We start from the raw sequence: 18,632 nt of genomic DNA on the forward strand, positions 1-18,632 counted from the left end.
AAAATATTGAAAACAAATTTTTTTCTAGGAAGAAGTTATTAATTCAATTCATAAGAGTCCTGAAATGGTGTACTTTAAAACGTATATAATTGATATTTATAAAAAATGAATAGGCATTTTCTTATCGAATGAAATAAAAGAATGCTACCAATACATACACGTATTAAGAATACAAGGCATTTTTGTTAATGAATACACAAAGAGAGAAGATACTAATATTAAAGGACATAAGACAATAAGTCCAATGTTACTTACAATTAAAAGAAACATTATCAATGAATAATTTTTCTAGTATTATTTATATAGTGTTTTTTTTTTTGTAAACAAAATGTATGTCAATTAGTTTAATCATTTTTGTATGCACAATTCTTGTTTGAAAGCGTAATTGATGAATCGAGAGTCACTAATGAGTCTTTTGCAGACGAAACGCGCGTCTGGCGTACATGTAAAATTATAATCCTGGGGTGGTGTTCTCGGATGTATCATAAGATTCGTCGTAAGTCATAGATAAGACCGATTTTAGGATGGACTTAGGACACTCTTAAGTTGCGTCTCGAAGCTATCTCAGACGCATCTTATGTTAGGACGTCCTAAACATATCCTATGTGCATAATCCTAAATAATTAAAGTAATTGTTTGATAGAACATTTATTAGAGACAAAACCAATGAATAAAATTGTTTACAAAATTTTGTAATAACAAGTATTTAATGAAATGCATGATTTCCAATGTAATCATAAAATAATATCAAAATAGGATTTCAATATAAACTTTAAAACAATTTGTTTTGAAATGAGAATATTGAATTCGTAGTGTCATCGTCTCGTAAAAACACGAAGTTCAAAGTTTAAAATCATGCACAATTTCTTTATACGAGTTAATAACCGATGGTGTGTCTCTTTTCACGTTCATCTTCACGTAAAAAAATGAGAAAAAAGCATGCACAAAGTTAGGATGAAGATATGATGATCTTAAGACATCTAATTAGGTGTCCTAAAGTTAGGACGAAAATGTGATATATCCTAAGTTAAGAGAGCTTCGAGAACACGACTTAGGACAAAGACTTGTCATAAGATGGTCTTGGGACACGTCCTTATCCAAAGATAGCTTCGAGAACACCACCCCTGGTATTTATGATGAATTAGCGGTCATATCATCCTGATATTTACAACGAACAGGAATATCAACAGACATCGTCACTAAGTTTTCATTCATTAAAGAAAGGTTACGTCAACGGATCATGGATCAACCAGAGAGGTATATCCAAACAACACAACGTAAAATTGTTACCCTACTACATAGAACATGTATATAGTGGTAAACATTATGGCTAATGCAGACAATGGTTACATTACAGTATACACAAATTATCAGGGAAAAAGGCAAGAGAGATGTCACGAATTTTGTTTCTTTCCCTTAAGCCCTGGTCACAACGAACCCACGACACACATATGCAGCGCCACGACATGAAATTTGGTCAAATCGCGGGACATCTGTGATCGTTGTACGACATTCGCACGACAGTCGCACGATATTTGGAGCATCGTGGCACTGTCGTGTGTCGTGGGATGAAAATTGGACATGCACCTTTTTTGCTCTACGATTTTTTTGTCATGTTACTGTTTTGTGGCTGTCGTCATAGCGTCTTACCACAGTCGTGAGACTGTTGTGCAATTAAACACATTGTCGTGGGTACCAACATAAACAATTTTAATAAAAACAATCGTACGACTGCATTACGACTGTCGTACGACAATCTCACTACTGTCGCAAGACACTCGTGATACAGTATCACGATTGTCTCACGAATACCAAATTTCGTACGATGCTCACACAACATTGTTTGTATGACGTACGACAGTGGTACGTACGTCGTGCAACATATTTTCGTTTTATTTAGAAGACAATTCGGCTTGAGAAGAGGATGGCTATTCCATCAGAACGATTACGCTTGATCGTGCTGAATATGCGCCTTGCCGGACTCCAACAAGAGCAAACTATGGTCTTGTTGGCGTTGATTCAAGCCTGTGAACAGTATAGGAACTAGCGATACGCCCGACGTTGGTGGGTTAGGTCATCAATCGAACGGTTTAAATTCGCTGACGAATTATAATATAAACTAAGACGAAAAATGTCGTTTATACCTGGACCGATCATATAATGACACTCAAGAATATTGAAAGCAAATGGCAAATGGCACGCAATAGATCGGGCCTTCTTTATATATATACACTAGTAGTTCGGAGTCAAACGCAAGAGTAACCCACGACTGTTATGCAACAGTGACACGACAGAAACACGCGCATCCAATGACATGAAAATCTGAAAACAATAGCCCCAGACAACTCACGATTGGCGTACGATTGTCGCACGACCGACTTGCGACAAACCCACGACAATACAATTACAATTTTGTTTCTGTCGTGTACTCATGGTGGAACCATCGTGGAAATGTCGTAGCTGATGTGACCACTTAAAATATTTTTTTGACATTTTGCACGACAGTTCCACGATAACTATTTTATAGATCTTCCACGACAAAAAATCGTACGATCTGTTGTGACCGGGCTTAAGGGAGGGAGAACTATTTTGGAATATTAAACACTTTGTAGTGAAGAAACTGGTAATGGAATGTCGGAAGATAGTAGTTGAAGGTACACAAGGCCAATGATGTATTACAGGCAGTCGTTTAAACACAATTCATTTTCGGAATCATTTAGAATACTAGTAATGCATGAAAAATAGCGAGTGAACACACAAGGTAACCAAAATGCTAGACAATATCTTCTTTTGTTATAGAGTAGTTAGAAAATCTATACATTTTGTAGAGGCCACAGTAGTTTATCGATTAAATCTAGCAATTAGACGAGGAAATGACAAATCAAGGTAACAAACAAAATCTAGGGGAATCGCATGTAATTTAAAGAAAAGAGAATGGGTTAGGCGACAGGATTAGCGTCACCTATACAAATGCATTACCCGCTCTTCGATTTCAAACTCAGTAACATAAAATGGGAATAGGACACAATCGGGAAATTTTAAGTTTGACGACTGTATTGGTTTCTAAAGATCTAAGATTGCTAAAACATGTCGCTAGTGAATTGAGGAAACGACACATTGTATCAGTCAAAATAATCTTTATGCTGACTAAAGTTTCGATTTATCACTTTTTCTTCATAACTGTGAGCAGTATTTGTGTAAGCAGTCTGCCAAAGTTTAATGAAGTCCGTATAGTGTTATATGCACGAGCATAACGTATTAAAAGAAGTGTGAACAACATGCTACGTAGCAGATGGTATGTTAATGCGACAGAGAGGAGTAAATTATTATTATTCCAGCATTGTGATAGAAACTTGCCGAAGCTTTCATGAATATTGTAAGTTGTTTAAGAAATTGTTATATCAACCAATCAATAAGTCTTTATGAGATAGTGTATAGTTTGATATTGTGGAAAATATCTTACTTTCTTTTAAAATATATTGAAGGAATATACTCCATAAGAAGTTGCAATAAAGACATTGAAATTTCACAATTGGGACGCTAAATTAATCTCTTTTCAATTTGTAGAAAAATTTGGTTCTAAACCGAGCAATAATGTTGCTATTGACGAGTTTTTCATTGACACAATATACCATTTTGCTTCGGCCTCTTTCGATAACGCGTGAACTTTGGGAGCGGGAGAGGGGGTGTTATACTTTCCTAGAATGTCAATCAGACCCTTCGCCGAGGTTCGGGCGGACACGTAGAAATGGTCTAGCTACGCAAATGAGGAGGTTTTTGTATTCAATAGTTGTCCATAATTCATTATAATTGATTCCCTAATGGTCCTGATTTTGAAACGTTAAAATGCATAGCAGAACAAAAATAAACATGAAAAATTGAACAGAGACAACTTAGATGTACATAACAGAAAAAAATGTCTATAAATTCAGAAAAAAATAAATAAAACTAAACAAAAATATCCGTACCAAAATCTGTTTAACCTCAGATGATAATGAAACACTCAACTGTCATTGGTTAATTAATACCATCAATACTGTTATGTGGTATGAGTCAGCATCATCTTTGTAACTCATGACCCAGATTTTATAACTCGTGACAATAGAAAATTTAAAGGATGATGTTATCAAAGTGAAAGGGGTTGAGGCTAAAACATATTGAACAATTCAATAGAAACAAAATGTGTATACTATATAAACAACGCAGTTGAAGAAAATAATAGTTTTTTCAGTTCTTTCTCTTGTGACGTCCATGTATGAAGCAAATTATGAAGGAGATGAGCATTGGAGCATTGGAGATGCGGACCAAATAAACTATTTTCTTTTTATTCGTTTCCACTTGATCTGAAGGACGTAGAGTTGAGCATCTAATGTCTGCTCTATCAAGTAAAACAAAACTTATTTTATATCAAATAATTCACATTTTTAAAAGAATTGTATATCAAATTTAAAACAGATAAATGCGCATATCCACGTACGTATTTTTGTTTTATTTTTCGCTTTGTGCTAAATGAAACCCAATATTTTAATGCAGTTTATCCATTTGACTGACACGTTTCGGATCAACTACACTAAGGTACTTGCAACTGTAATTGTATCTTGAGACTCAACTACGAACTTGTCTTATAACAAAGTTTATTGTACGAACTAGTTATTGGACTATACATATATAAATTTATTGGTGTCTTAGTGTTTTATTAAAGACTAACAAAATATATTAGAACACCGAAGGAAATGACCTAGTTAAACAATTGTGAATGTTTAATGCATTTGAAAGGTAAATAAAAACATTTTAAAATTCGTCAAGCTGTTCAGGATAATTTTAACGATTGAATTTATTATGTTAAGGAAGATATATAGTTCATCGACAAGGTTACATTACCATAAGTGATAAAACTGTGTTACCTGACTTTGAATTAATGATATCGCGTTCATAAACGAAAAAAGATACTTATAAATTTCTTACGTAACGTATATTCTATCTAAGAAGGTTCTGCAAGTTGCATAATTCGGCATTAATTATACATATCGTCTGGATTTTGCCAGTAACTTTTAATTCGACCAATAATTTATTACAAAAGGTCAGAACGCAAACAGTGGGATTATAGACTTAATAAACTCATACATATGACCAAATCGACGAATAGTCACTAAAGAAACACAATATGCGATGAATGACAATCAACGAAAGATATCCATTTTCCTGGCCATTCTCGGGTCACTATTATTGATAGTGTGCTCTGGATTATACGAGTTTACTAAATGGTATGTATCGTATGTTTTGTGCATATTGGTAATTAACATTTGTGATTCTATCAAATCTAACACATGCTATCATGTCCTCTATTCGGTTCAGCTGATCGGAATCACCAAGTTTTCCAGTCACATGGCGTTTGTCATAGGTGTTTTGTATGTATAAAAAATCCTATCTTAACATACTGGATAAATTGCGACAACCTTAAATAATAATTTTAAATAGGGAATAAAATTAGTCTTTAGTACATGCCAATAAGACAGAATCGCATCAGATATAAGAAAAAAAGAACTTGTGATAAAGAGACATCTAATACAAAAAAGGACATCATTTCACATCCAATTTTTTATGGAAATATTCTTTATAAAGCACAAAGGTGTCAGTATTCACCTCAGAAACTTACAAAACCTTTGAACATGTTGAATAGACTTATTAAGAAGGGATATAATTACGATACTGTTGTCAAGTCATTAAAGATTGCATATTTTGGCGTTAATATTGAGTCACTGATAAGGTATTTGCATCGGAACCAAACACATGTATTCTAAAAACAGTTGTTGGCATGACACGGGTTATGTTCTTCTCATATATGTTATGATGGTATGATACTAAACCCCTAACGGGAAGGTTTGTGCCTGATGTTCATATGATGAAATCATAATCTTTCAGTCAGTTTAATTGAAGTCTGGAGCTGGCATGTCAGTTAACTGCTAGTAGTCTGTTGTTATTTATGTATTATTGTCATTTTGTTTATTTTCTTTGGTTACATCTTCTGACATCCGACTCGGACTTCTCTTGAACTGAATTTTAATGTGCGTATTGTTATGCGTTTACTTTTCTACATTGGTTAGAGGTATAGGGGGAGGGTTGAGATCTCACAAACATGTTAAACCCCGCCGCATTTTGGCGCCTGTCCCAAGTCAGGAGCCTCTGGCCTTTGTTAGTCTTGTATTATTTTAATTTTAGTTTCTTGTGTACAATATGGAAATTAGTATGGCGTTCATTATCACTGGACTAGTATATATTTGTTTAGTGACCAGCTGAAGGACGCCTCCGGGTGCGAGAATTTCTCGCTACATTGAAGACCTGTTGGTGACCCTCTGCTGTTGTTTTTAATTTGGTGGAGTTGTTGTCTCTTTGACACATTCCCCATTTCCATTCTCAATTTTACTTATTAGCCGAACAGTAAAGAACAACGCCATTGCAAAATGGAATTACGACAGAAAGATGTCTGTTTGTCTTTGTTTATTTTCAATATATGAGTTTGAATGATCCTCTGGTATTTCGCCTCTATTTTACTAGCTTCCTTTCGATCTTTTTTTCGAAAATCTCAACGATGTCTCTTATGATTGAAGAAATAAGTCGGCAAGATTAAGATTCCAGTTTATTCCTGAAGAAATACATAGTGTTCCTACAACAATTTTTTTTATCTTCGTTGGCCATTCTCTTATATACAACAAGCGTGGACTAATTATTATAGTACATTTTTCAAAGATATACCGAAAAAGGAACAATAGTGTAAAGGTCAGATCAGTCAAATGTTTTCTACTTTATCAAAAGGAAATGGCTTCCGATATTGGTATACGTACTTATATAGATCTCATATATTCTAATGTATCACCACCTGATTCAAATCGTCCATAGAGGAGTAGAAGTTTCATGATAACTCTGAAGGCCGGGTTATATTGCTTATTGTAAGGACATTTTTATGTTATCTTATGCAGTAAAGACAGATTCAAGTTTTATCTTTGGTTAAAATTCTACAGGAAAAAACATATGTTTTCTTTTTATTTGTGTGGTGATCCAGAAGAATAATCAAGGTAGTCGCCGTAACTAAAAAAACATATAGAGGGTGAAAAAGAAAATATTAGCTTTATATAGATGTACGTGATGTTCCTAGATATATAACACGAGGGTTTTTACTTAAAATGCTTAATGTTGCACTAATGGCTGAACTTAACTATACCTAATTAAACACTGTCTATTCTGTATAAACTGAACTGCTATTGAAAATGTCTAGTTACAAATTAATTTGTTTAAAATTTAGATATTTGTATAATAACTGCAACGTCGTGAACATTGAGTTTCTGTTCTTGTTAAAGGCAAATATGAAAATTTGAATATGCAAAATGATTTGTTCGACTACTTTCTTTTTTTAGGCAAAAGTCAGAGCTTTCAAACGCAGATATCATAGCTACAAGTAGCATAATATTCATTTCGATATTAGTCTTAGTTCTATCACTGGTAGCTTGCTGTAAGGGATGGCACAAGGTTCATGCTCACAAGGTTTGGATGTTTGATGATTTTATTATGAACAATTGATTATAAAATTATATAATTAAACATATACACATGATAGAATTATGAAGAAGAACACTTTATATCAAGAGAGAAAAAGACAAGACTGTTACTAGTAACTTTAAGTATGAATTTAAAGTTTTACTGTAACACACATGAATTTTTACGGGATCATAATTTTTATTGTTTTATATACCCCAAACTATACATATACCGTTGAACACTGCATGTGCCTTTGACGTGATTGTTCATTAAAACCAATTAAACTCTTTTTTCTTGTTTTATCAGTAAATAGTATTATATAGTATGCATCTTTCAGTACTAGCATGTTTTTTCAAATGTTGATTAACAGTCAAGTTAATATTATTAAGAAAAAGCAATCACACAAGATACGAGTTAAAATATGTTATGTCTTTATCCATCTATTAAAGTATAGACGAATACGAAAAACATATAAAAGCTATATGACCAAACTTATCTAATAATAATATCGATTCATTTGACAGAGAGTGTGCTTATTCAGGTGATTCCTTAAGCTAAACATTTTTTTTTATTATACTTGTATTATGTTTTTTTTTTATTATACTTGTATTATGTATATTGCAGGAAATAATTCGAAAGACATCATATATTCCTGTAACAGTACTTATGGGTAAGTTATGTAAGGGGGCACACTGTACAAATATACATTAGATATATATGCAGTAATCACATGAATTAACTTCGAATACTCGTTTACGTACGAGCCAAAATCAAATCAGAGAAATTGCTGTTAAAAAATGGCAGTGAAACTCATATATTAAAAAATAAACTAACAACGCCGTTTGTCCTATATTAAGGATCATACTATTTACTATGTTATGATTTTAACAACGAAAAGCAAACATAGTGTGTATATACTTTTTTTTTAAATTACATACCCCTCCTTAAAACGAAAACAATTACAAAGGGGAAAACAAAAACATCCCAAACATAGAAAAGAACATTTTGAATAACTTTCAAGCAGAAAAATATCAAAATATAGATGCATCTGCACTTCAAACAAAAGATAAAGCAACAAGAACACCATCGATAATTTTACTCAGATTGCCTGGTAACGTGCTTCGTTTTGAACCATAAATGACAAAAGATTTGTTCTTTAAACCAAAGTGCAGTCATCAGACCCTCATTGAGAAAGATAATGAATGTATACACATTCCACATGGAAAATGTCTATGGTTACAATTTTTCTGCACCAGACGTGTATTTTGACAAATATGTATCTTTTCAATGTCCCAGGACAATATGTTGGATACTTCAATATTATACAAACTTTAAAGAGTAGACATATAAATTTTTGAATAAGGTCAACGAAATAAAATTGAGAATGGATAAGGGGATTATGTCAAAAACACAACCCGACCAAAAAGTAGACAACAGCCAAAGGGCACAAGGTTTACGTATTTATAGCTATTGAGTTCAATAGTTTCCATGCAAACAGCATTAATCTATCACGGAATCCCTAAAATTCCATGAATCTTAATAGGGATATTAAACACAGCATAAATAAATTTTGAAAACCATTTAATATCCAGAATCCAGTAGGAGACATAGAACCAGTTTATATATAGATATATTGGTAATGGAAATGGTGACACTCGTTTAATCATCTTTTGTAAATTTTCATTTGCAGGATCGAATTGTGGTATTTGCATTGAACCAAAGGATTCAAAGAGAGAAAAAGTAGTAAAGCTTACATGTGAACATAGTAAGTTGTATCAATAAATAAAGGCAACAGTAGTATACGGCTGTTCAATAGTCATAAATCGATTAAAGGGGTACTAGCTGTCAAATTCATGTTTAAATTCTCATATTTTATTTATAACAATGTAAAACATTTTTCCAAACTATCAAAAGTATAAAATAAACAATTTACAGGCCATGGTCTCAATAAGATTTAGCTTCGTTTCGTGTGAGTTTTAGCCTAGACGCCATCTAATTAGTGCCCATTTAACTTTTGAGTTGACCTTTCTATGACCATATAAGCGATGTAAACATAAACAAAGATATAAATAGACTAAGCAACTCGTGCAATTGAATTTTTATAGGCCTGTTAAATTTTGTATTATGGATTAAAAATTTGTGTTCATCGTCGTTTTTACCTTTATAGGAATGATTGCTGTGGATCGAATCAGTCAATCAAATTAGTTACCTTTGTTTCACTTTCCATCTTGACATTCTTTTCCTTTAAATAATCGTACACGGACAATGCATGCGTTATTCTTTCTCTTTCTACGATGTTAAATTGGACTTCACATGAATACGGATTTCATGAGGTCGAATAATTCATTATCAATTTTTATTAGCTTAATTTGACAAAATTGAACCATTTATGCTGCTAAAAGCGAATTATTATTTCACTATTTCACTTTCATAAATGATTGAAAACAAATCATACTTTAGATTTTTATACATCTCGTAGCTAGTGCCCATTTAAGCGAAATAAAATCCGGGTAACAAACTTAAACCGAGGAAAACACACCAACAGTAACACTGAATTACAACAAGAGAGGGACGAAAGATACCAAAGGGACAGTCAAACTCATAAATCTAAAACAAACTGACAACGCCATGGCTAAAAATGAAAAAGACAAACAGAAAAACAATAGTACACATGACACAACATAGAAAACTAAAGAATAAACAACACGAACCCCACCAAAAACTAGGGGTGATCTCAGGTTCTCCGGAAGGGTAAGCAGATCATACGCCAACATACATAGAAACGAACAATTTGATAACTGCCATATTCCGTACGTGATACCGGATATTCTAAGAAACAATGATGGTTTAGACCTGGTTGATAAAATACGGCTTACAAACATAAAAGGGAGAAACCATTTAAAACTATAAATTTTCTGTCACTGGATTAATATTTTATACGGAATAATAAATTTACTAGAAAGGTACAAAACTGACTTGTCTATTAAATAGAAGACGGAAAGTCTAAGATTATTTGTTGGACAAAGTAAATATATATTTCATGATAACTTTTCCGTGCAAAAAAGAGGGGAGGGCATAAACATAGAAATTTAATAGTTGCTGCTAATTGAAACTAATAATTTTAATACTGTCATTGATATATGTCTTTCCATAACGCTTTGTCCAGTCACGCTCGATGCTTAAACAGCCTGTATGCATTTTATAGAAAAACTAGAGGCTCTAAAGAGCCTTTGTTGCTCACCTTGGTCTATGTGCATATTAAACAAAGGACACAGATGGATTCATGACAAAATTGTGTTTTGGTGATGGTGATGTTTGTATATCTTACTTTACTGAACATTCTTGCTACTTACAATTTTCTCTATCTATAATAAACTTGGCCTTTTAGATACAGAGGAAAATATTATGTAAAAATTTACAAAATAATTTACCAAATCAATGAAAATTGTTAAAAATTGACTATAAAGGGCAATAACTCTTTAAGGGGTCAACTGACCATTTTGATCATGTTTTCATCATCGGGTGCCACATGTGGAGCAGGATCTGCTTACCCTTCCGGAGCACCTGAGATCACCCCTAGTTTTTGGTGGGGTTCGTGTTGTTTATTCTTTAGTTTTCTATGTTGTGTCGTGTGTACTATTGTTTTTCTGTTTGTCTTTTTTATTTTTAGCCATGGCGTTGTCAGTTTGTTTTAGATTTATGAGTTTGACTGTCCCTTTGGTATCTTTCGTCCCTCTTTGACTTATATTTAGATCTTACTTTGTGCTGAACATTATTGCTGTTTACAGTTTATCTCTATCTATAATAGTATTCAAGATAATAACCAAAAACGGCACAATTTCTTTAAAAATTATCAATTTTTTTTTTGGGGGGGGGAGGCGGTAAGCCAACACCTTGTTGTCTAATTCATCTGAAAATTTTAGAGCAGATAGATATTGACTTGATAAACAATTTAACCCCTTTCAAATTTGCTCTAAAAGCATTGGTTTCCGAGTAATAAGCCAAAAATTTTTAATTTACCTCTATGTCCTATTTTTAGCAATGGCGGCCATCTTGATTAGTTGGCTGGGTCACTGCACACATTTTTAAAACTAAATACTCTAATAATGACTGTGGCTTAGTTTGGTTAAATTTGACCAAGTAGTTTCAGAGGAGAAGATTTTTGTAAAAGATTACAAAAATTTACAAAATTTGTAAAAAATTACTATAAAGGGCAATTACTCCTTAAGGTGTCAACTGACCATTTTGGTCATGTTGACTTATTTGTAGATCTTACTTTGCTGAACATTATTGCTGTTTACAGTTTATCTCTATCTATAATAATATTCAAGATAATAACCAAAACAGAAAATTTCCTTAAAATTACCAATTCAGGGGCAGCAACCCAACAACCGGTTGTCTGATTCATCTGAAAATTTCAGGGCAGATAGATCTTGACTTAATAAACAATTTTACTCAGTCAGTTTTGCTTTAAATACTTTGGTTTCAGAGTTATAAGCCAAAATCTAAATGTTACCCCTATGTTCTATTTTTAGCCATGGCGGCCATCTTGGTTGGTTGGCCGGGTCACTGGACACATTTTTTAACCTAGATACTTCAATGATGATTGTGACAAAGTTAACGACGACGGACGACGACGACGACGGACGACGACAACGGACGACGGACGACGACAACAGACGACGGACGACGACAACGGACGACGGACGCAAAGTGATGAGAAAAGCTCACTTGGACAGGTGAGCTAAAAAATAGACATACTTCAGCCACGATGTCGAATGAATAAAAGATGTCTTATATGTGTGTTAAGCCTGTGTCTTGCGCGTATGACACACATAAAAAGTTCCTCAGTAGAAAATGCAATTTGTGCAATTTTTCAATTATCCTTAGTTAAGTTTATGACAAGATTAATCAATTCAAGCTTTCTTTTTACAAACGTCACTGAAATCTTTACCTCCGTATTGTGCATTTAAAAGTAAGGTACATGTCAATGTCGAATAGCTATCTAAAATCTAGAAAAGTATCATTTTACTTTTTCGTTTGTCAATATACGTGACAAAATATGTGACTTCAAAAAACTAAATTAAGTGATTCAAATCTTATTTACTATTAAGTTTAAATGTCAATAAGATCAAAATCGGAGAACTGGATTTGACTAGACATATTTTGTTTGGTTTTTATTTAGGGTGGAGGTCAATATATGAACTATGTTAGAATTAGATGTACAATTGCTACTCTTCAAACGAGTCCAAATGAGGTGATTTTATGCACATTTGGAGGTCGCAGTACGGCTTTCAACAATGATAAACCTATAACACATTTTACTAAATAAAAGAACTTTCCTTTGTGGTATGGATTTATTATATAAACATAAGATGTACTTGAGACAGTATCATATAATCCACCCGTAAAAGCTGAATTAGGAAAAAGAGAAAGACATTATCTCAAAAAAAAATCACAGCTTATAACATGTACATAAATATGCATCTGATACCAAAATATAAATAACTGAAGAATCTAATATTCGAAATGAGACTGATTATTTTTTGTGTGAAATAGAATGGTAACTAGGCATCATCACATCTTCCAACGGTTCAGTTTCTTTCACGTCTTACAATTAATTCATTTTTCTTCAATCAGTGAAAAAAAAATTATAAGATAAAATTGTTAACAGTGTCATAAAATATAATCAGTTTGGTTTTATTCAGATTTGTGCAATTTTTGTGTTATATTTTAGCATTTCATAAGGATTGTGTTAATAAGTCCTTAGACACACAACTGAAATGTCCCATATGTAGACAAACTCCTTCAAAGTTCTCCTCTGTAGAACGTGTCCTATACAGGATGTATGGAACAGTCAGCAAGAAAATGCAATCCATGAAAACAAAGGAAATAAATGATTCAAGTAAGATGTATATATCATAATCAAAAAGTATTTTTTTCTCAGAAAACACTTTGTATACATCCTCAGTTGTAAACAGCATGTTGAAGTGCATGGTAAATTCTATGCAACCCAGTGATATCTTATTAACAAATTACAAGCAACACATTCAAGATATGGAGGTTTTTAAGAAAGACTTAGAAGTGTGACGTTAACATGAACAATTATATACTTGAAGGCTACATTCAACTGTTTTGCAATGAATATTGTTAATAATAAAAAAGAAACCTACACTTTCTTAATGTAATGCGTCCGAAGCGCTTTTCTGAATTCACCTTCATTAGGTACGTCAAAAACCGAAAACTTCAAAAACCGAAATAGCTTGGGGACTAAATGAAAAAAAAACTGAAAATAATTATTAGTCAAATCTATTTTATGTAAACTTTAACTAAGAGAGTTGAAACCATTTCTTAACATCTTCTACATTATTAAAACAGATACCATTGGGAACTGATAGTCCAGTAGCAGAGTTACCAACATAAAATGTCCATGCGTAAATCAGTAAAGTTCAAAGCCGAATGTTTGAAAGCCTATGACGTTTATGTAAAGGCAACAGTAGTATATACCGCTGTTCAATAGACATAAAGTTATTACGCGAAAATAAATCAGAATTAAAACTATAACGGGGGAAGCACATCACCTATATGAAGAAAACATTAAAACAACAGAGACACTGAATTGCATTAAAACAACAGGGACACTGAACTGCAACAGAACAAATAGTTGACAAGCAACCGATGAATAGAAAATAAATATTTGAATACAAATCACAAACAAAAAACACCTGATAGTCATCATGAAACCATTTGCCAACATCTGTTTTATTTTTTAGTTACAAATGAAAGTACAACAGTATAAATGCAGTATAAATCGTTTTTATATGTGGAACAATGCAGCATAATTGCCTCGACATACAGAACAATGAATTCGATTAATTATGAGATTATACTATATTTTATGATAGATGAATGAGTTGGTTAGTTAGTCAAACGAGTGTCTTACAGATGTGTGATTTCATATAAACGAAAGAGAGTCTTGGTGAATCGTTGTGTTCATATTGATAAATGATTGGACGAATGAATAAACTGTGTATTGGGTTTGAATGTTTCATATTAACGGATGAATAATCATAACAATCGAAGTATTAACATTGATTGCTGATTGATCGAATGAATGGAAAAGGTGGATTCATAATTCATACCAATGGAGATAAGACGAGTAAGCGGTGCAGAATAAAAAAGAGATAGTTACCTTCATGCATATTGATGAATGATTGAACGAATGAATAGAAGGGGTGGGTGCTTGATTCATACCGATGGTGATAAGACGAATAAGCGGTGCAGGATAAAAAAAAAAGTGGTGGTTGCCTGCGTGCATATTGATGTATGATTGGACGAATAAATAGAAGGGGTGGATGCTTAGTTCATACCGATGGAGATAAGACGAATAAGTGGTGCAGGGTAAAAAAGAGATGGTTTCCTGCGTGCATATTGATAAATGATTGGGCGAATGAATAGAAGGGGTGGATGCTTAATTCATACCGATGGTGATAAGACGAATAAGCGATACAGGCTTATAAAATAGACGGTTGCCTGCATTCATATTGATGGATGATTGGACGAATGAATAGAAGGGGTGGATGCTTATTTCAAACCGATAGAGATAAGAAGAATAAGCTGTGCATGATAAAAAAGGGATGGTTGCCTGTGTGCATATTGATGGATGATTGGACGAACAAATAGAAGGGGTGGATGATTATTTCATACCGATCATATCCAGAAATCAACGCCACTTATCTTAATTGAATATTACACTGAAGAAATCGGACACGGGTCACGGCAATTATATTGAAATGCATATGATAGGGAATTAAAAAAAAAATGTCTGTTTTAACTTTAATATAAGTGATGGACAGGTTGCAGGGACAGAAAACAAATATACACAACAATATACACCATTTAATTGAAACATAATGACTGTCGTTGCAAAAATCAAGGTTCCTGAGCTATTTTAAAAATCGAAGCGAGAGGCTTTTAACATTACAATATAAAATACAGGCTTAAATGGCTGAAACGTCAAATTTGCAAACTTCGTGTTGAAAATTGGCTAGCAAGGTCATTACAAAAACAGGTTGCGGGATAAAACTTGAAACTTGAATGTCCAAAGAATAAGCAAGTCCAAACCTTGTATGTGTAGTCGTTTAACTCTAGGTTCCTACGTAAAGTTAAAATGCCCCTATTTCAAGAAGAAAAAACTCACGAAAACACGAAAAATTCACTAAATTCACGTTCATTGTTTTGATTTTGACCGCCTGACAACTTTACGGAAATATCAGAGTGATTATAAACAAGGACTCTGTGACGGGCAACTTACAATATCAGTGTTTTAAAGATTTTAATGATATCAAGTCAGTCCCATTTAAACTATTATCACGTGGTACAATTCTCATTTACATATTATGAATATTAATTAGCAAAAGTACTACTTATTTCTGGCTATGTTGAGATAGGACGAATGAGCGTTGCAGGATCAATTTATGTTATTTGATGAATGGTCGAATCAAATGAATAAATGATTTGAAGAAAGAGTGATCTTAGCGTATGGTAGAGTTAATATGATTTGATGACGTAATTTTATAAAATGTTGATAAATGGATTTTATTTTTATTATTAAGCAGTGTAATTTTACATACATTGTATCTACGTAGACTATATCAACAATTTTCATATACATTGATAAAGTATAACGTATGCTACAGTCTTTCATAATATGTTGAAAGTCCAGCATTTTTACAAGTCTATTTTTCAAAAATGGTTAAATTATATTAGTATCTCCTGTCAAAGAAATGTGCTTTATTAATACTATTAAAATTGTTAATTAAACTTTGAAATGATCGAAATACTAAAACTTTCTACCACAGAAATAGATAACCTTAGATGTATTTAGCAAAACCTTTAGGAATTGTTTTGTCCGAATTGCATTTCAACTCTGTACTTTGTTTGTCCTAATATTCAAAATTACAAGTCTGGTGAGTTTTGTTATACAAAAACTTTTGAATTTTATTATCCTGAAGTAAATGATTGACGGAAGGGTATTAGAGCTATTGCAATATTTTAAAAAATTTTACGTTATAACGCAAATGTCTGATTTATTTCGACATAATGCCAACATATGTAAAATATAAAAAAAGTTTTTGTGGCGCTTATACTTTCCCGTAGAGATGCTTGTTATTTATATATTATATATTAGTTTGGTTGCACGAAAATTATTTCTCTAATTACTAAATATTTTGTGTAATCATGTTTCAACATTAAAAAATATTTTGATAAACTAATATGTCATTGCTGTCTAAAGAATACCATTGATGAGTCCTTGGGAGACTGTATCTGTCCTGTTTTGTATATATATATCACAAGGTTGAATATCAGTAATGTTTAAGTATGTTGAAGGGGCATTAGCTGTCAAATATATGTTTCCCGTTTGAACTCAGATTCTCACATTTTATTTATACCGTAATAATTGTTTTATAAAAGAAGTAAAATGTCTAGAATAAGCAATTTATAAAGCATGTGCTTGACAATACATATCAATATTTCGTATGTTTTTGTTGTCTAGACGTCATCTATTTAACCAACCAGGTGACCTCCGAAGACTGTTCGATATTAGAATAATTAAAGATAAAGAATAAAATTCAAAACAGTGTGGCTGTGGCCATTGATTGACACATGAAATTCATCCATTGACTGGGACAATTTACGTGAACGTTTGTCTGTAACGACCACTGTTCACGACGTACCTACGATAGACATTTAAACTGCGGGGTCACAAAAGGTTTCTTAACGCCTTTAATTATAAAATAATTCGAAAATTAATCAGGAATAACCTTTATGTTTTGATTTATATAATTGGTATAAATCAAAACATCGTGTTATTTCTGTTTAATTTTTCGAATTACTTTATTAAGGTGTTGAGAACCTTTGGTGACCCCATAGTTGAAGTGTCTTTAAAAAGTACATAGTGAGCAGTGGTCGTTACATACAAACGTTCACCTAAATTGTCCCAGTCAATGGATGAATTTAATGTGTCAATCAATGGCCACAGCCACACTGTTTTGAATTTCATTCTAAATAATAAGCAGATAGAAAACTCCTGCAATTGGATTTTTCTAGTTCTGTTTGATTTCATCTTTATATGTAAAAATATATATGTGAATCATTGTATTTACCTGCGTAAGAATTAGTTTTTGTGGCAAATGGTTTAACTTTGTTTCACTGTCAATGTTGAATTGTGTTCTTTTTAACAACTGAACACGCCTTATTCACACGTTATCCAGTTCTAGCTAAGGTTTTAAATTAAAGGTCACATTCAAATTCTTTATTAACTTTAAGCCTTACGGCTCATCAGTATAATCAAGTACATGTACAGTGTATATATGTAACACTCCCAAACGTGTCCTTTTCCCCAAACGTGTCCGATTCACCCAAACGTGTCTTTTCTCCCTAAACGTGTCCGAAATGTACAATATTTCCCAAACGTGTCCGATCTCATAACCCCCAAACGTGTCCGATAATTGTTATTCGCCAAAACGTGTCCAATATTTAACGGCAAAACGTTACACGTCTTTTAGCGCTTTTACATGTATCTCTTAAATAAAATCGCAGATAACGTTTACGGCAATTCTATGATGGGAGACACACGTGATGAAGATGTCATTTATCAGATTAAGTTAGTTCGATGTAGGTTTTTAATGATTATAATAATTGCAAAATTAATCTGTTATTATTAAGTAACTTTGACTGCAGTTGTTTATTGTCCAGTTGCAAGTATTTCATATTCGTTTAGAGCGAACATACACATAGTTCTGGAGTTGACTTTGTTAATTATTTTGTACTTATAAACTCCGATGATGCCTTTTATATTTATCCAAATATTGCATGGCGGGGTTTTAACAGTATTTTTTTTACTTTTGTCAATAGTTTGTGTGTATTTCAAAAGCCCATCAAATTATAAACTTGTTATCCGGGTTTTTAATAAATTTTAGGTTTCCACCATCACTAAAGACACACGATAAGAAACATAACGTCCAGTGCCAAATATTTCATGCATAAGTTTTATAGATTCTTTTTTTTTATGAATATTACTGTTATGTGATCAACGC

At 32.8% G+C, this 18,632-nt stretch overlaps 2 protein-coding genes across 3 annotated transcripts in view; both read left to right on the top strand.

The window, feature by feature from the left end:
• Positions 1-18,632, top strand: part of LOC143063012 (outer dynein arm-docking complex subunit 4-like) — a 180,194-nt gene that overhangs the window by 99,263 nt on the left and 62,299 nt on the right. The gene's annotated exons all lie outside the window — the stretch shown is intronic.
• LOC143063009 (RING finger protein 122-like) lies at positions 4,597-16,808 on the top strand. 2 transcript variants are annotated; one of them, XM_076234909.1, is made up of 6 exons: positions 4,597-4,776; positions 7,413-7,539; positions 8,158-8,203; positions 9,224-9,298; positions 13,271-13,438; positions 14,307-16,808. In XM_076234909.1, exons 1-6 carry the CDS (start codon positions 4,757-4,759, stop codon positions 14,330-14,332), a joined length of 462 nt encoding a protein of 153 aa, XP_076091024.1. In that variant the 5' UTR covers positions 4,597-4,756; the 3' UTR covers positions 14,333-16,808. The 2 variants fall into 2 exon arrangements, with proteins under 2 accessions (XP_076091024.1, XP_076091023.1); XM_076234908.1 differs by lacking the exon at positions 4,597-4,776 and adding an exon at positions 4,787-5,264.

This window comes from Mytilus galloprovincialis, chromosome 2, assembly GCF_965363235.1.
Source record: "Mytilus galloprovincialis chromosome 2, xbMytGall1.hap1.1, whole genome shotgun sequence".
NCBI lineage: Eukaryota > Metazoa > Mollusca > Bivalvia > Mytilida > Mytilidae > Mytilus > Mytilus galloprovincialis.

Coding starts and splice junctions, on each gene's coding strand:
- LOC143063009 (XM_076234908.1), top strand. CDS start 5,170: ATGAATGACAATCAACGAAAGATATCCATTTTCCTGGCCATTCTCGGG. Junction 5,265..7,412: donor TTATACGAGTTTACTAAATG/GTATGTATCGTA, acceptor TTCTTTTTTTAG/GCAAAAGTCAGAGCTTTCAA. Junction 9,299..13,270: donor AAAGCTTACATGTGAACATA/GTAAGTTGTATC, acceptor GTTATATTTTAG/CATTTCATAAGGATTGTGTT.